Below are 13,964 nucleotides of genomic sequence, written 5' to 3'. Positions count from 1 at the left end.
ACACCTGTACAGAAAAATCTATTGTGCATAAACTGAAATTTTATTTATTTAAATCAAAATTACTTTTATTAATAAAATCTACATTTTAAAATGTTACTGACAAGTATCTGAATGAGACTCTTGATTTAGACCCGTCCTTTTCTATTAAATTAGAAGGATAGCAAAGATCTGCCTTTACTAGCACTTCTTTTCCTACAGTCAATCTATAGTATTTCTAGATTCCCAGCTACCTAGCCTTGATTCAGCAAGACTCTCAAGGAAACTGTGGCGAGATGTCAAACAAGGAATAAAGAGTTAAAGTGCCACCTCGGGGCTGTCAGCTTTTGCCAAACACTGCAGTGAATTTTTTGGTATCTATGTGACTAATAGGAGCAAAGGAGAAGGCTGATCTGCTCAGATGCACAGTAGTGGATGGATTTAATGGGGAAGGGACTCGCTTTCACAAGCACATGAGAATAAAGATGACTCAGATAGCAGGGATGTTAAGCAGTTGGATCAACAGCTGCATAAAAGTGACTGAGAGATGTTTAGATCATAGCTAAGGTCACTGCTGACAAACACTTTCTGAACATTTTTAGATGCATGAAGTATAGATTGCTTAATCATCAGGTTCAGGAAAAAAAAAATTGAGCCTCTTCCAAGCCAATTTTTTACATTTAAAGAACACTTTTGAATAATCCCATCTGCTGGTTGGACCAGTAATTTCCTAGTAAGTAATGCTTCACTGATGCATTTGGTAAAAGTGCCATAGTGTCAGTTCTCTTCCTGCCTCAGCTTAAGACCTTCACTTCAAAGTGAAGATAAAGAGTGCCAGATACAAACTTATCATAAAGCACAATTTCAGAGGTCAAAATGCTATGCTGATCTTCACAAGATGATATTTAAACAGGATTACATTTTGGATTCAAGCCTAGAAAGAACTAGCTATACTGACACTTATTTTAAATCAAACAAAACCTGGCCACTGAAATATTTCTGATGAAGAGTAGCATTGTGTAATTCACCCTCCTCAGATATAGTCTGCAAAGGTGTCTGCTCATTATGTTTTTTTAAAAACCCTTGCAAACGGTTTCAGTTCTCAAAGTCTCTGCCTTGTAACGGAAGGAAAAGAAAGTCTAGCTACTTATTTTATGTGTAACTGCAGAAATTCAACTATGTCTCATGTCTTCCATCATCTACTCCACATAGGCACTGACTAAGCATACTAAGTGAAGAATGCCTTCGAGACTTATGGTGGCAGTTTGAGAATGTTAAAACAAAAGCCAGCATGACTGCGCTTACAGAGAGCATCATGTACTTAACTCACTGTCTATATAGCACTCCATACTTTGTACCACTTAAAATTCTTATTAAAATATAGAGAAGAAAACTATACAAAAATATCAGTGTAATTGTTTTAATGCTTACATTTTTTTTCTGTGTGTTGCAAACTTGGGAGACTATCTAGTTAAGCAGACACAAGATAAAAGGACATTAGCTCAGGCCTTGCACAGCATACTCTGTACTGGAACAGAGCATATATGCCCCAATTATTAGTTCAGGTAGCATACAAAATGCACAGTTGAGCTCTAGGATGTCTGGCTGGAGTGATTTCTTCACATTTTCCTTTCAAGGCTAAATTCATATTGATTACTAAAATGTGAAAAAAAGGATCTACTTTAAGGCACAAGTGTGGATTACTTGGAATATTTAAATATGGCTCCCTAGGAAAAACATTGGGTGGAAAAAAAAAAAACACCAAGAAAAAAACCCAACAACAAAAAGACCACATACAAGAAAACCTGAAGGGAAAGAATTTGAAGGAAGGCCACATGATCAGGAATCATAGTAACTTTGTAAACTGTTACAGCACTTTTTTTACTCTAAGCTGCATGGAAGATGAACTCATGCTGGGAGAAAGGGGATTTGATACAGTCCTTCTCCTTAGGAGAAGGACTGACAATACTAATAACAAAACACAATTTGCTGAGTTAGAAATAACAGTCCCTGGTAGAAATTAGGGTCATTTTTGACAAGTTAATTAGACATAGAACTAGCAAGGTTAAACTAATAATTACTGATAGATGTGAACAGATTCAAGTAGAAAAAGCCCTGGGTACAAGAGACCTGACAAAACTGGTGTTGACTGGCAAACAGCCAACAAAAGAGAGCAAAAACCCCAACTGACTAGTTACATTTCACATTACAGGCAATTTTTTCTATAATACAGTAATGATTGTGTGGAACTAAAGTGTACAGCAGTCTTCTCTAAACATGTTAGAGATGTAACCCTGACTTTTTTTTTTTTTTTATGTTTTTTGCAAGGTGTCTGCAGATACTATTCCCAGTTAACTGTGGATGCTTCTTACTTAATCCTTTTTACAGCCTGATCTTTTACTCCATTCTCAAGTGAGGCTACTAAAAGAAGGTATCTTCCCTAGAGAATTTCTGCTGGAGGTATGGCCCATTCTTAGGATAAATATGGCTGAATAAATCCCAATGGCTCTGTTCTACTAAGTTTAAAAAGCAATAGGCAAATTTCTGCAGAAATATCTTAAGTGAAATGCACTAAGGTGTAGTGTAGTATTATAAAACTGGATGCTGTATACGTAGCATTCTGGACATCTTACAGCCCATATAAAGTCACTTGTTGAAAATCTGGCTTAGAAAACATGAAATTTAATGCTTTAACTGGAGCAATGCAAATTAATAGCATCCTTCATATGCATCATGTGGTCTATTCTATGTTCACCAATGCAAGACATCATTACAATTTGCAAGCTTTGCTGACTAATTTCATTCCATGCAAATAAACATGTGTAGTCGAGGTATAAGAGCCTTAATCAATGTCTTGAATAGTCTTTATATAAATATATATGAATTCTCCAAGTCAGTTAGCAATACTGTCAATAACAACTTCTTTTGTTTGTAGTTCTGTTTGCAGACAGGATCTATCAGGAATGCTAGCAAATTCATTTTGAGCTAGAACTTACGAGATGTGTAATGATTAATTACCTAGTTAAATTTTATGTCCTCCCTAAACCAAACTCTTCAGGTTGTATATTGTATTGGACCTAAATATTGCACAAGTACGAGGCTTAAGCTTCGTCACAGATAATTAGGTAAATGTAAGGGAAAAAAATGAGGAAAAAATATCCTGTCTAAGGAACATTAACATTCAGGAGCATAAAAAAAAGTTTTCCATGTTACTGTGATTCTTTTAGTTATCATCATCATCCTCTTCAACAGGTTCTCGTAGACCTTCGCTCTGACGACTTTTTCCAGTCATTTCTAATAAGGCCTGAGCCTCAGGATCTATATCCAGGATACTCTTCTTACCTTTTGTCTTCAAAACAAAATAAAACATAGTCAGTTTAAAATGTCATTATGAATGAATCACTATCAGGCTACTAGAGAGAGAGAGATACTCAAAAGTCCACAAGTAATTTGGTGTGCAAGCTTGTCACAATGAAGCACATATGCTTTCCAAGTAAGGCGTTTATGATTCACTGGGATACATCAAATGATGTTTATTGCTGCAGTTACACAAAATAGTCATAAACTTTTCCCAAGATGACAGTGAACTATTTCAAGTTTATTCAGGTTATGAGCCAGCCAGAACATCCTGGTTAACCTGACCTCAGTTTGAAGTTCAGATGTGAACTTTCTTTTTTTAAATAAGAGATTCAAGAACAATTCAACATTTTTTGTAAGCAATTTGTTCTGTTTCTATTTAGAGCTATGCATCGAGTGAACAGACAGGGCACATGAATTTATTATGTAAAGAAATAAAATTTAAAACAAAACCAAAAAAACCCCCCACAATACTAAGTTGTTCAGACAGTTTAGAAAGAGAATAAATTACAGGGACAGAGGAGACAGGCAAGAGGTCTCCTGCTCATTCCCAGAAATGAACCAGGTGCAGAAAGACTAGCATAAATCTATTCACATAAGTTTACTGTAAAACAATAGTAAATTTAAAGTTACTGATAAGGAAATAGTTCATAAAGAATATGAACTTTAGACTAGGCTTTACTTGTGAGCTTCCTTTGTGTTTCCTTTGTGTTTTACAAACACTGGGTTTTACTGAACTCTTCCAGGGATGTTCCTCCTGGAGACCATTCCTCAGTATCAGAAAGGCCTTTTGAAATTCAATATAAAGTACAGCTCTTCTGACTCCATCATTTCATGACTCCTGATGTTATTTCTTGTTGGCACCCTCAATAATTCCACTACTGTTTTGTCATTTACTTGCTACAAAATATATGGCATCACAGGGCCAGTTAAAGAGACAATGGAGACAAAGTGTTTAAACAGAAAACTGCAAGTTTTGTATTTGTATTTCCTTTTCCAGTCAGGACACAATTTCACAGGTTCACCTACCCCTGCATTTTCAGGGAGGTCTCCCACTGCCCAAACTTCCATGGCATCCAGTGTAAAATCCTCTTTAGCTGACAGCTGGGGACTGTGGTAGGTGGTACATCGAGGTTTTGCTTTACTGTGTCCCTTCCCATAGTCACTGTCTATCCAGAGTCCAAAGTAGTCATGTTGTCCACCCATACCCTGTGAACCAAAGCAGCACACTGAACACTTGCTGTGCGTGTAAAACAGACTGGGTAAGCTATGAAACCTAGAGTATAAATCGCTGTTTTCAGTATTTATGCCACAATTCTATGGGTAGATGAAAAAGGATATTCTGGGCTTCTGTACTCAAATCCAGTATTCCTGAAGACTAATACCTGAGTGATACTGCCCTCCCTCTACGCTTTACAGAATACCAGTATCTGCAAGCACTGCAGCTGCATATTGTTCCAGAAATTTAGCTCACTGGCTTTTGTTTATTGACTAACAGTTCCATCTTAAATAGGGTGAAAGTGCTTGGGTTTTCTTCATCTCTTCTGTTTAGAAAAGTATCTACAGAAACAAATAACGTAATCTCATGTTGTTTGCTTTCCTTAAAGCAAATTTACTCCAGACTGCTGCAATTCCCAAAGTTATGGGCACATAACGCCACAAAACTGTAAAGCACTTTTCAAAACAGGCAATGTGTTGTAGCTCTGTAGAAGCTCCTCTGCATCTGTAAAGCTCATTCATGGGCTTGACTAAAAGGAGCTTCTGCCACTGTAATTACACAGAAGCAGCCTACCTGTGCAACTCTTGTACTCTAATTCTGTTGGGCTTTCTCAGCCTTCCGTAATTCAAAAAGCAGTTAGGGTGGCAGTGAGAACAGCTAGTTCTCAGTTACATGGATCAGCTAGCTCGTGCTGCTGCAATGATGTGGATAGATGCAGTCAGTTCTTCCAGACAACAGGGACAACTGCTAGAAGGGCTTGCATGATAACCAAACTTGGCAGAAAGATTTCCTCCCAGAACCTCCATAAATCTAACCTACATAAAGGCTACCTCCTGGGGTCAGACACCGATAAATTCCATCTTAGTTGATTAAGTACTTCAATATACAAATCAACTATGAAGAAAAGTATAGACTCTATCAATCAGCACTGTAAGCAGTTCTTCATTGTTATCCATAGTTCAGACTTTACACTGATGCTTAAACGCAAAAAGAAAAAAAAAAAATCCTCCTACCAAAAGTGTGGCACAAATAGCACAAAGAAGGGATGAAAACTTCCTCAGAGAATAACAAGTGAAATAAATTTGCTCACAGTAACAGAAGCAAAAAATATGAAATGCTTCCGAGCACCAGCCACGAATCTAATTTACAAATTGTCATTTCTTAATACTCACAAGTCCATTTGGCATTGTTTGTTGGCCATGGTTCAAATACATATAGTGGTCATTATACCCTGTGTATGTGTATACAGCAAGAGAGGGGAAAACAGAAAACAGAAAGCATCTGTTGTCACCTGTAAACAGAAAAGCATCTGAGGTCAGACAACTACCCAAACAATAATTGCCTACAAATAGGATAGGAAAAAAATATTGAAGAAGTGCAGCTGAATAGATCAAAGACAGCAGCTGCAAATCTCAGACAGCCAATACCTATCTCTAATCAAGATCTAGACCTATTGTTTATTCTCAGTTATTCTCAGTACAGGGTCACAGAAATCAATGTGATTCTATGGCTGTGACCAAGGGCAGAGTCAGAGGCATGATCAGTACATCACATTACCATGTCAGGATACACCTATCACAGGCTTGCATTGTAGCATCTAAAACTGGCCAACCGCTAGACCTGTACAAACTGATATGAGTGCAGACACCCTTAGTTCTGACTATATAGCTATACAGATAAGTTTAGGGTCAATGATTTAGAGTACGATTTTCATTATGGCCAGTTAGGTATTCAGAGGGACCTGTGGTGTGATTGTTTAGTACCGTACATGTGTTACTCTATCAGGAAAACATACAAGGAAAGTGTTGGGTGATCAATGTAACATAATATTACATTAACTGACTGAAGTGGTAATTATCAAATACTAATTAAGTATAGGAATTGAGTTTTTACTGTAGCAAAAGTGAGGATTCCTAGCAGGACAGATTATCCAGAGTCTCTAATTTTTTTTTTTTCAGAAAGCCATCATATAAGTTCTCTCCAACAAGTTACCAAAAACCACTCTCTTCTCCCCAAAGTTTTCAGGGGAACAAAAACTTTAGCTTGTCCAAAAGACCCTTTTGCTGCTGGATTTTAAAAGGGAAACAAAGAGCACAAATGGCAACAGGAGGCTTAACCTGGTGTTTGGCTCAGCTGTTCTGAGATGGAAGATTGCCATCTGCTGGACATCTTATTCAAACTCTAATTCATGAGATGCTGTATTTCCTTGATTTTCATTTCATTTTCAACCTGTGCAGCTACAGGGGGTGATAGATTTCACTGAAAAGAAAACATGTTCCATGACCAAGAAGTCCTGCAATTTTAAAAGTCTTATCGAATAACAGGCAAACTACAAACATTAATCAGTAATATGCCTGACTGGGTACAAAGCAGGAATAACTTAGCATGTATTTTATATTTTTAAAAAAGTAGTGTTATTTTTGCCACAGGAGAATACACTTGGAAGTACAAGAAATACCGCATTTCATGAAAGTAAAATGGTAGTATCCATTAAGTGGACAGGATTCTTGTACCTGTACAGAATAGGCAATGTTTACCAGAGACATGAAATAGTAGAAAAAGAAAAGTGAGTTTTACCTTGAAACTGTGGCTTCACCTCCCAGGAGTGAGATGCAAACCCACCAAAGATATAACCATCTAAGTCCTTTAAGATCACTATGCAAGGACCTTTGTTCACTATATGCCCGCATAACTGTGAAAAGCTTTCTCCGTGAAGTCGAGAAGAAAATAAAAGGTGCCACTTGTGCTGCAGCTCTGCAGGCAGATGGGAGTTGATGTATATGATGGATGGGATGTCAAAGAGACTGACAAGTCCTCTTCCTTTGATGCCTTTGCAGCCTGGAACCAGGTTGAGTATGTCTTTGGTTTGGTCTGGGAGAGAATGCAGAACATGGAGGCCTTGCCTGATAACAACACTGAGGAAAATTGAGATCTGTGGAACTCGGTACACCCAATCCTCAATGACACTTTGATCAAAATTTGTCTCCATCAGCTGAGGACCCACAGGTTTTGTCCCATCTAAATAAGACACAGGAACACTAGTAAGTCTCCCAGTCTGGAAAAATATTCCATTGACTTTTAAGAGTAAACACAATACTCAATTATTTTAATGGAGATAAAGCCATACAGTACAGTGTCAACTACATTAAGCAGATGCACCCACAGAACTGAGAAACATTTTCCTGTGACATCCATTGGCTGGACTGTCACATTAAGAAACACGGACTCCTAGTTACAACTTCTGAGAAGTTCTCTGCAAGACAGCAAAATCTGGTATAACAACAGTGCAAAGATAAACCTGTGCTTTGTAAAAGGACACAGTCATAAATATATGCACATGCATCTAAACGCTCGTCACCTGCAAGTCAGGTATTTGTAAAATAGACATATTCCATGACAAATAGATGTCCACTGAAACTGGGACTTCAAACAAAAGCTCTCCTGAATTTAGGGGAGAAAGATGGTAAAATAAATAAAATTCCCAAGTCATTTGCAAAGTGCTAGGTTTGAAATGCTGGTCTCACCATTTAAATTCAAAGACATGACCTGAAGAGAAAAATTCTTGTGAGATCAGCGATTACATGAGTTCTGTGCCACACTACATCAGTTCTGCTTACCTGCAAGCTTCAATTCTGATAGCAGCTGAGAAGCCAGAGCCTTTACTCCACTTGCAGAATCCCTAGTATTCTCCCAATTCCAGCCTTTCAGTTCGTTCCTGTAGCTCAGTACATGGACTACAGACATGATCAGATCCTCTGTGAACTTAAAAGGTTAAAACATCACCATTTTGGCATTTCTTAAATAAAATTGCCAAGAGCTTCAAAGGACTTACTTTCTGAAAATAAAGTCAAGTAGTACTGAAGCTGTAATCCCAATGGCAGAAATATCTTTTCTCATGAAGAGTCAGAAATAACAGAGGTGTTATTTCAGTGTTGTAAATCTTGAAAAGCATCTTTTTTCAAGACATTTTGTAAATGTTATTTCACAAAACATCTCCATAAAATACGGCATGAAAGAGAGAGGGAAGGTCCAAATTTTGCAATGGTAGGAGCTGCTAGTGAATTACTGTTTTGTGAGCTCCCACTCTTCCACCTTGCAAGCTATGTATTTGATTCACACATCTGTCCTGCTACTAAAGCTCTAGAAAGTATTTTGCTCAGTTTCCAGAAGCACCAGCCACACCACAACCCTCACTGGCTCTTACATATAGCCAGTCTCTGCACCCTTCAGAGCGAGCCTGTGAACCATAAGGCAAAACAGTCAATGCGCTCTGTAAAATCCAAACCTTGGTTCTCAAAGTAGGTGAGTCAGCATGGAAAAGCCCACAGCTGAAACGGTCATCCCATATAACCTGTTCTCTTCCTGTTCCCCCACCACACATTTAACTGCCTGTTTACCTCTTGGATTTGTTTGCCTTTCACAGGCCCTTCTGTCTTGGAGATCATTCTCATTATTATGGTAATCTTCTCATCTGCATTCCCTTTTAAGAGGTTTGACATAAAAATCACAAACTGCTCCTTAGCAATCTGTTCACTCAGCCCAGATGATTTCCCAGTCAGGTCAATACTTTTCATTCCGTTGTATAACCGAACAGTCATTTGCTCTGGTAATGGCTCCCGTGTATATGCCTGTAATGAGGAAAAAAAACCAAAGAACATACTTTAAAAATGAAGAATAACTAATATTTTCCAGCTAATCTGTGCTGAGATATACCGTTATGAATGAAGGATTTCAATACCAAGTATCTACTATCAGCAACAAACCTTTGTCAAAGGACTGATTTTCCAAGAGGAAAAAAAATAAATCTGTTTTTATAGTATCTATCTCCTTTCCAACACAATTTAGTAATTTAAGGTGATACTGTTTTCCTACAAATGCCATGGACTTAGAAAAACCAACACTGTAAAGTGTTAACAGGATATTAGCAAAGGATTTCTTTATGATAACTCTGTTGTAAAGTTTTAAACTCTGACAATCCAACATTTAAAACTGTGTTTTAAACCTGCTTTTGATAGGGGAAGCTCACAGATACTTAAAACCAAAGAGAAAGTAAAGTTTTTTCCATATCTCAGTTTTGGCCTCAAGACAATGCAAGCAATGTGTTTAACCCTACATGCACACGTGGAAACAATTTTGAGAAGTTTCTCTCTGCATAGCAACATCTAATTCAAGCATGGAACAAAACTGAGATTATCTGACTTTTATAAGGCATCCCTGATGTTAAGATAGTTGAAAATAAAACTTATTCATCTAAATTGCATGACTGGCCCTTTGAATTGAAATCTAACCGGTATATATCATCACACATCACAACGCTGTGGCAAGATCTGACTCTGGATTCAAGAAACTTTCACAGTGTTCAAGATAATTACACAGTTTAAAAATAAATCATCTAAAATACATCCATACACTAGGGCATGATTACAGTGTCTCCACTGTGCAAAGCACATGTTGAACACCTGATTTGACTTTCATACGCAAGGGGGCTATTCTGAAATCAATAGAGCTCCACCTGTGTAAAAGCACTCCAGCTCTACCCAATGGAGCTGCTATTACCAATCCATTGCTGGCTTAATACCATTCCTATTGAAGGCACCAGGGCCTTTCCTATTTGATGTTAATGGCTGTTGCTGTGCATATAGGGTGAGATCCAATATGCCAAGCTCTACCCTGCTTTTGTTGATGTCAGCGGTAAAACTCCCATTGATTTCAGCAGAAGCAGAATTAACAGCCACAGTCTTGCACATTAGAGCACTTCATATGGAGGGAGGGATGGTTACGGGGAGTACAGCCTCTTTAAGAGGCTTTCTAAAAGTGCTACATGAGCCTGAAGTGAGACATGCAGCAGGGAACATGATTAAAAACACCACACTCAAGGGCTTTTTACTTCACACTGCAGTATTACCCACCTACTCCCTACCCTTTCCCACCCACCACTGACTTTGTTGCACTGTTTTGTTATGCTTATAGCTATTCCAATGAGTAGACCTGGGGTGGGGGCACGGGGGAGGACTGTAAAAAGCGAAGCTTTAATAAACATCTAACAAACTCACACCTCTGACAGTTTAGAATCCTCGTCTTAAACATCTTCAAGAAAGTATCTAGAGATACCTGCTCTACCTGCTTTCCAAGCTATGCAGTACAGCCTGCTAGGGTACAGAAGCCACGTAGTTTCCTTCTAGTAAAGCACTGAGCCTAAGCAGAGTACCTAAGGTTATGCTTGGGGCCCCATCAACGTTATCAGGCTGTTGCTAGATCAAATCTGCCACGCATCAATCTAGCTCAGGGAAGAGCACAGACACCTACAAGGCAGGTATGCCATTGCAAAAGTCCCTGCGCTAAGGTATTAGGCACCTACAGGCAGTCTTTCAAAACATTTAAATTTAAGTTGGCAAATGAAAAGGCACAAAGGGAAAAGACAAACGTTCATCAAATGTCACATTGACCCAGGGGCAAAGCTAGAAAGAGAACTTCTTTGAGGTCCCAGTCAAATATAACAGACACCAAGGACCAGGTTCTTGGTCATATTAGGGTTGAAAGGCTGGGCAGCAGCACCACTTCTTCCAAACTGGTAATAGCTCATAAGCAGCCAGGCTGGAGAAAGGCTAAAGGTGGTCTGTATGCAGATGCGTTGCTAAATGCCTTAAAATACCCTGCTGCTTTCATGGAGTTTTACTTTGATTCCATTAACTGCGTAGCATATATAAAAATGCACTTTTAATACTGCATTCATTTGGCCACTTGGTTCCTGCCTAACTGAAGTTATCAAGTAATGCAGCAAATCATTTTTCTCTTCCTTCTTGATTAGAAAATGAATGCAAAGTTAATCAGAAAATGTAATGTATGTTAATTAGTTAAACCAGGGAGCCACAGCTTAATCAAGCAAAATTGGATTCTCTGCTTTTAATGCAAGTGAAAAGATTAGAGACGGTGATGCAATTGAGGGAGAAAGATATAATGAAATACAAACTGACTTTGTGACAGCTTCTCAAGAAAACCTGTAAATAATCAGACACTATAGACTCCAGGTGAAAGAATATTATTCCCATTTTTCAGGTTTCTGTAAAGATATTTTCATATGTCTCTTCAGAATCAGGAAAGCTGCAGATTGACCCAACAGTGCAATTTAAGAGATAAATACAAAGCTGAAAGTCACTATTCACATTAAACTGTAAGAAAAAGGTAATTATCCACCCTGCCCCAAAACGTTAACTGTTAAATTGAGACAGGCAATCCTTAAAAAGTAACTAGTTGTTACAAGTCTTTTGTTTCCTTCTGGAATTACGTTCAATGCACTACATCCCAGACATATCAAGAATAATAGATTGTCTTGCCTGTAGTGCTGCTAGAGTCACAGTTTTCTTTGTAGCTTTGCCATTTTTTGCTCCAGCTGAGCCACTCGATCCTGATAAGGCATCAAATACTCCATCAATGTCAGACTGCTCCTCAGGAAGAAATCTGGAAAGGTGATTCCGATAGGCATTGCTTTCTGCATTTCCCATTTTTTCAACCTGAAGGAAAAGGCATTAAAAAAAAAACCCAGTATTCAGAGAAAGGTATCACAATGACCATGAAAGACTTATCAAACAGACTAACTTACCAGCACAAGTTTTAGAAGAGAAGCAAGTTACTATCCTTCCAGGAAACTATTATTAAAAGTATTGTTTGGTCTCTGTTATCACTGAGACTTAATGAACTTGAAGAACATCCGTCAACAGTAACCGTGCTTTAAAAAAATGACAATCCGTCAGCTCTTTGCTAAGACCACCCTGCCTACCAATTCAAACCTCATTCAAGTCTTACCAAATGGAAAAACCAATACGATTTAATGATTAAATTAGCTTGTACAAAGTGACCATGAGTCTGTCAGCTGGAATACATCAGTAACATGAAGAGAATAGCCTGATTATGGATTATTTATGACAGATTATGCTACATCTTTCTGATGCATCAACGGACTGAAGCTGTCTGCCAATAATATGTGGCACTAAAACTCCATCACCATGAAGATGACATGACTGTTTTTTCTAAGGACGCAATACAAAAATCATTCAAAAAGCTGCCGAGAAACACAGTAACGAAAACATTTAGTAAGATGACTCAAAACCCATCAAAAGCATACAGCTTCATATGAAGTGAATAAATTGAGAGCTGGTACCCACAGAATTAACGTTGGCGGGGGGGGGGGGGGGAAGGTGTTGGTTTGGGGTTTTTTTGTTTGTTTTACATATCTAATGGTACAACTATGATTTCTCTCACCATCTCAGGATTAACCTGCACTATGGAGACTAATTCGGGGGGGGGGGGGGTGTGTGTGGGTGTGTGTGTTTAGTGCTGTTGGGCTACATGCTCTGGCTTTTTCCCTGGAGCAGCACAGCACAGACCTAACAGTGCCACTGTAGGGCCTGAAATCCACCATGATCGTAATGACAGCCACCCCTGTAACGGCCTTCCCATCCACCCAGGGCAGACACATTCCTGGGGTGTCAGTATAAAAAAAAAGATGAGAAGCAGAATAAAACACCCTTTTGTGGTTTTCTTCCCAGAAATTCCACATCCTTTCTGGCACCTCACTTTTGGTTTGGGAATCCCAGTTCCACAGAAATCTCTTTTGTAGACAAGCTCATCACACAGCCCTTGAGCAGCCTCAGAAGGACTCCTTGTTTAGCCTAATCTGATCTTTCTGTCATTAACTGTCGCTGACTTTGATAAACAACATAAGAGGCTGGGTTGGGCTGCTTTACCTTCACTGAGCAGTACAGGCCCACAAGCCTTGTTTCCCTGTGAGGAAGATGTTGACCATGGGGTAAACACCAAAGGGTTAATGGCAGCGGCTGTAATCTGGAAGACAAACCGTGAAGACGTTACTAATTTAAGCAGCGAACCACTGATGAAAGGGGGTCCGTGAGCGCTCTCCCTCAGCCCGGGGAAGCACAAGCGAGGGAGGTTCCCGCCGTGACGGGGCCGGCCGCACCGGGCTGTCCTCAGCAGCGGCCCGGCAGCGGGGCCGAGGCCCGGCGCGGACGCACCCTTCTCCCCGCACCGGCGCGAAGGGATCGGTACAGGGCCGGGCAAAAGGCCTCGCGGTTTGCCATTTTGCTGCTTTATTTCCCGATATGCTTAGTCCATCCCTCCCCACCCGGCTGACAACAGCCCTGGCATCCGTCCACCCCCCCCACCCCGGCGATAGGCGTGAGATCGCTGCTCCGGGGCAGGGGAGCACAGCAAGCCCACCTCTCTGCTTACCGACGAACACCCTCGACCCCTTTCCGCCCCCCGGGATCGGCCCGTGGACTTTTACACACTCCCCGGCAAACGGGGCCAGCGCCCTCCGGCGCCTGCAGGCTGCCCGGCTGGGGCGGAGCGCGGCGGGGGCGGGCGCTGGGCCGTAGCGGCGGGGAGGGACCGGCGC

At 39.9% G+C, this 13,964-nt stretch overlaps 1 protein-coding gene across 2 annotated transcripts; it reads right to left on the bottom strand.

Annotated features, from left to right (window-relative positions):
* Nucleotides 1-17: 17 nt before the first annotated feature.
* Nucleotides 18-13,920, bottom strand: MEAK7 (MTOR associated protein MEAK7). 2 transcript variants are annotated; one of them, XM_075766026.1, is made up of 9 exons: nt 13,799-13,920; nt 13,297-13,393; nt 11,887-12,063; nt 8,950-9,180; nt 8,170-8,314; nt 7,130-7,570; nt 5,725-5,843; nt 4,363-4,542; nt 18-3,325 (listed from the first exon to the last, which is right to left on the bottom strand). In XM_075766026.1, exons 3-9 carry the CDS (start codon nt 12,052-12,054, stop codon nt 3,200-3,202), a joined length of 1,410 nt encoding a protein of 469 aa, XP_075622141.1. In that variant the 5' UTR covers nt 12,055-12,063; nt 13,297-13,393; nt 13,799-13,920; the 3' UTR covers nt 18-3,199. The 2 variants fall into 2 exon arrangements, with proteins under 2 accessions (XP_075622141.1, XP_075622140.1); XM_075766025.1 differs by having other exon boundaries at nt 1,210-3,325; nt 13,787-13,920.
* Nucleotides 13,921-13,964: the final 44 nt, after the last annotated feature.

The sequence above is a fragment of the Balearica regulorum genome, chromosome 13 (assembly GCF_011004875.1).
Source record: "Balearica regulorum gibbericeps isolate bBalReg1 chromosome 13, bBalReg1.pri, whole genome shotgun sequence".
Classification (NCBI taxonomy): Eukaryota; Metazoa; Chordata; class Aves; order Gruiformes; family Gruidae; genus Balearica; species Balearica regulorum.
Note: the sequence above shows the minus strand (reverse complement) of the source record. Positions and strands in the feature narration are given on the sequence as shown.

Excerpts from the sequence above, each read along its gene's own strand:
- MEAK7 (XM_075766026.1), bottom strand. The coding sequence starts at position 12,054 with ATGGGAAATGCAGAAAGCAATGCCTATCGGAATCACCTTTCCAGATTT. Across the intron at positions 9,181-11,886 it reads TGACTCTAGCAGCACTACAG|GCATATACACGGGAGCCATT; the intron begins GCAAGACAATCT and ends TCCTCATTACAG. Across the intron at positions 7,571-8,169 it reads ATCAGAATTGAAGCTTGCAG|ATGGGACAAAACCTGTGGGT; the intron begins GTAAGCAGAACT and ends TGTCTTATTTAG.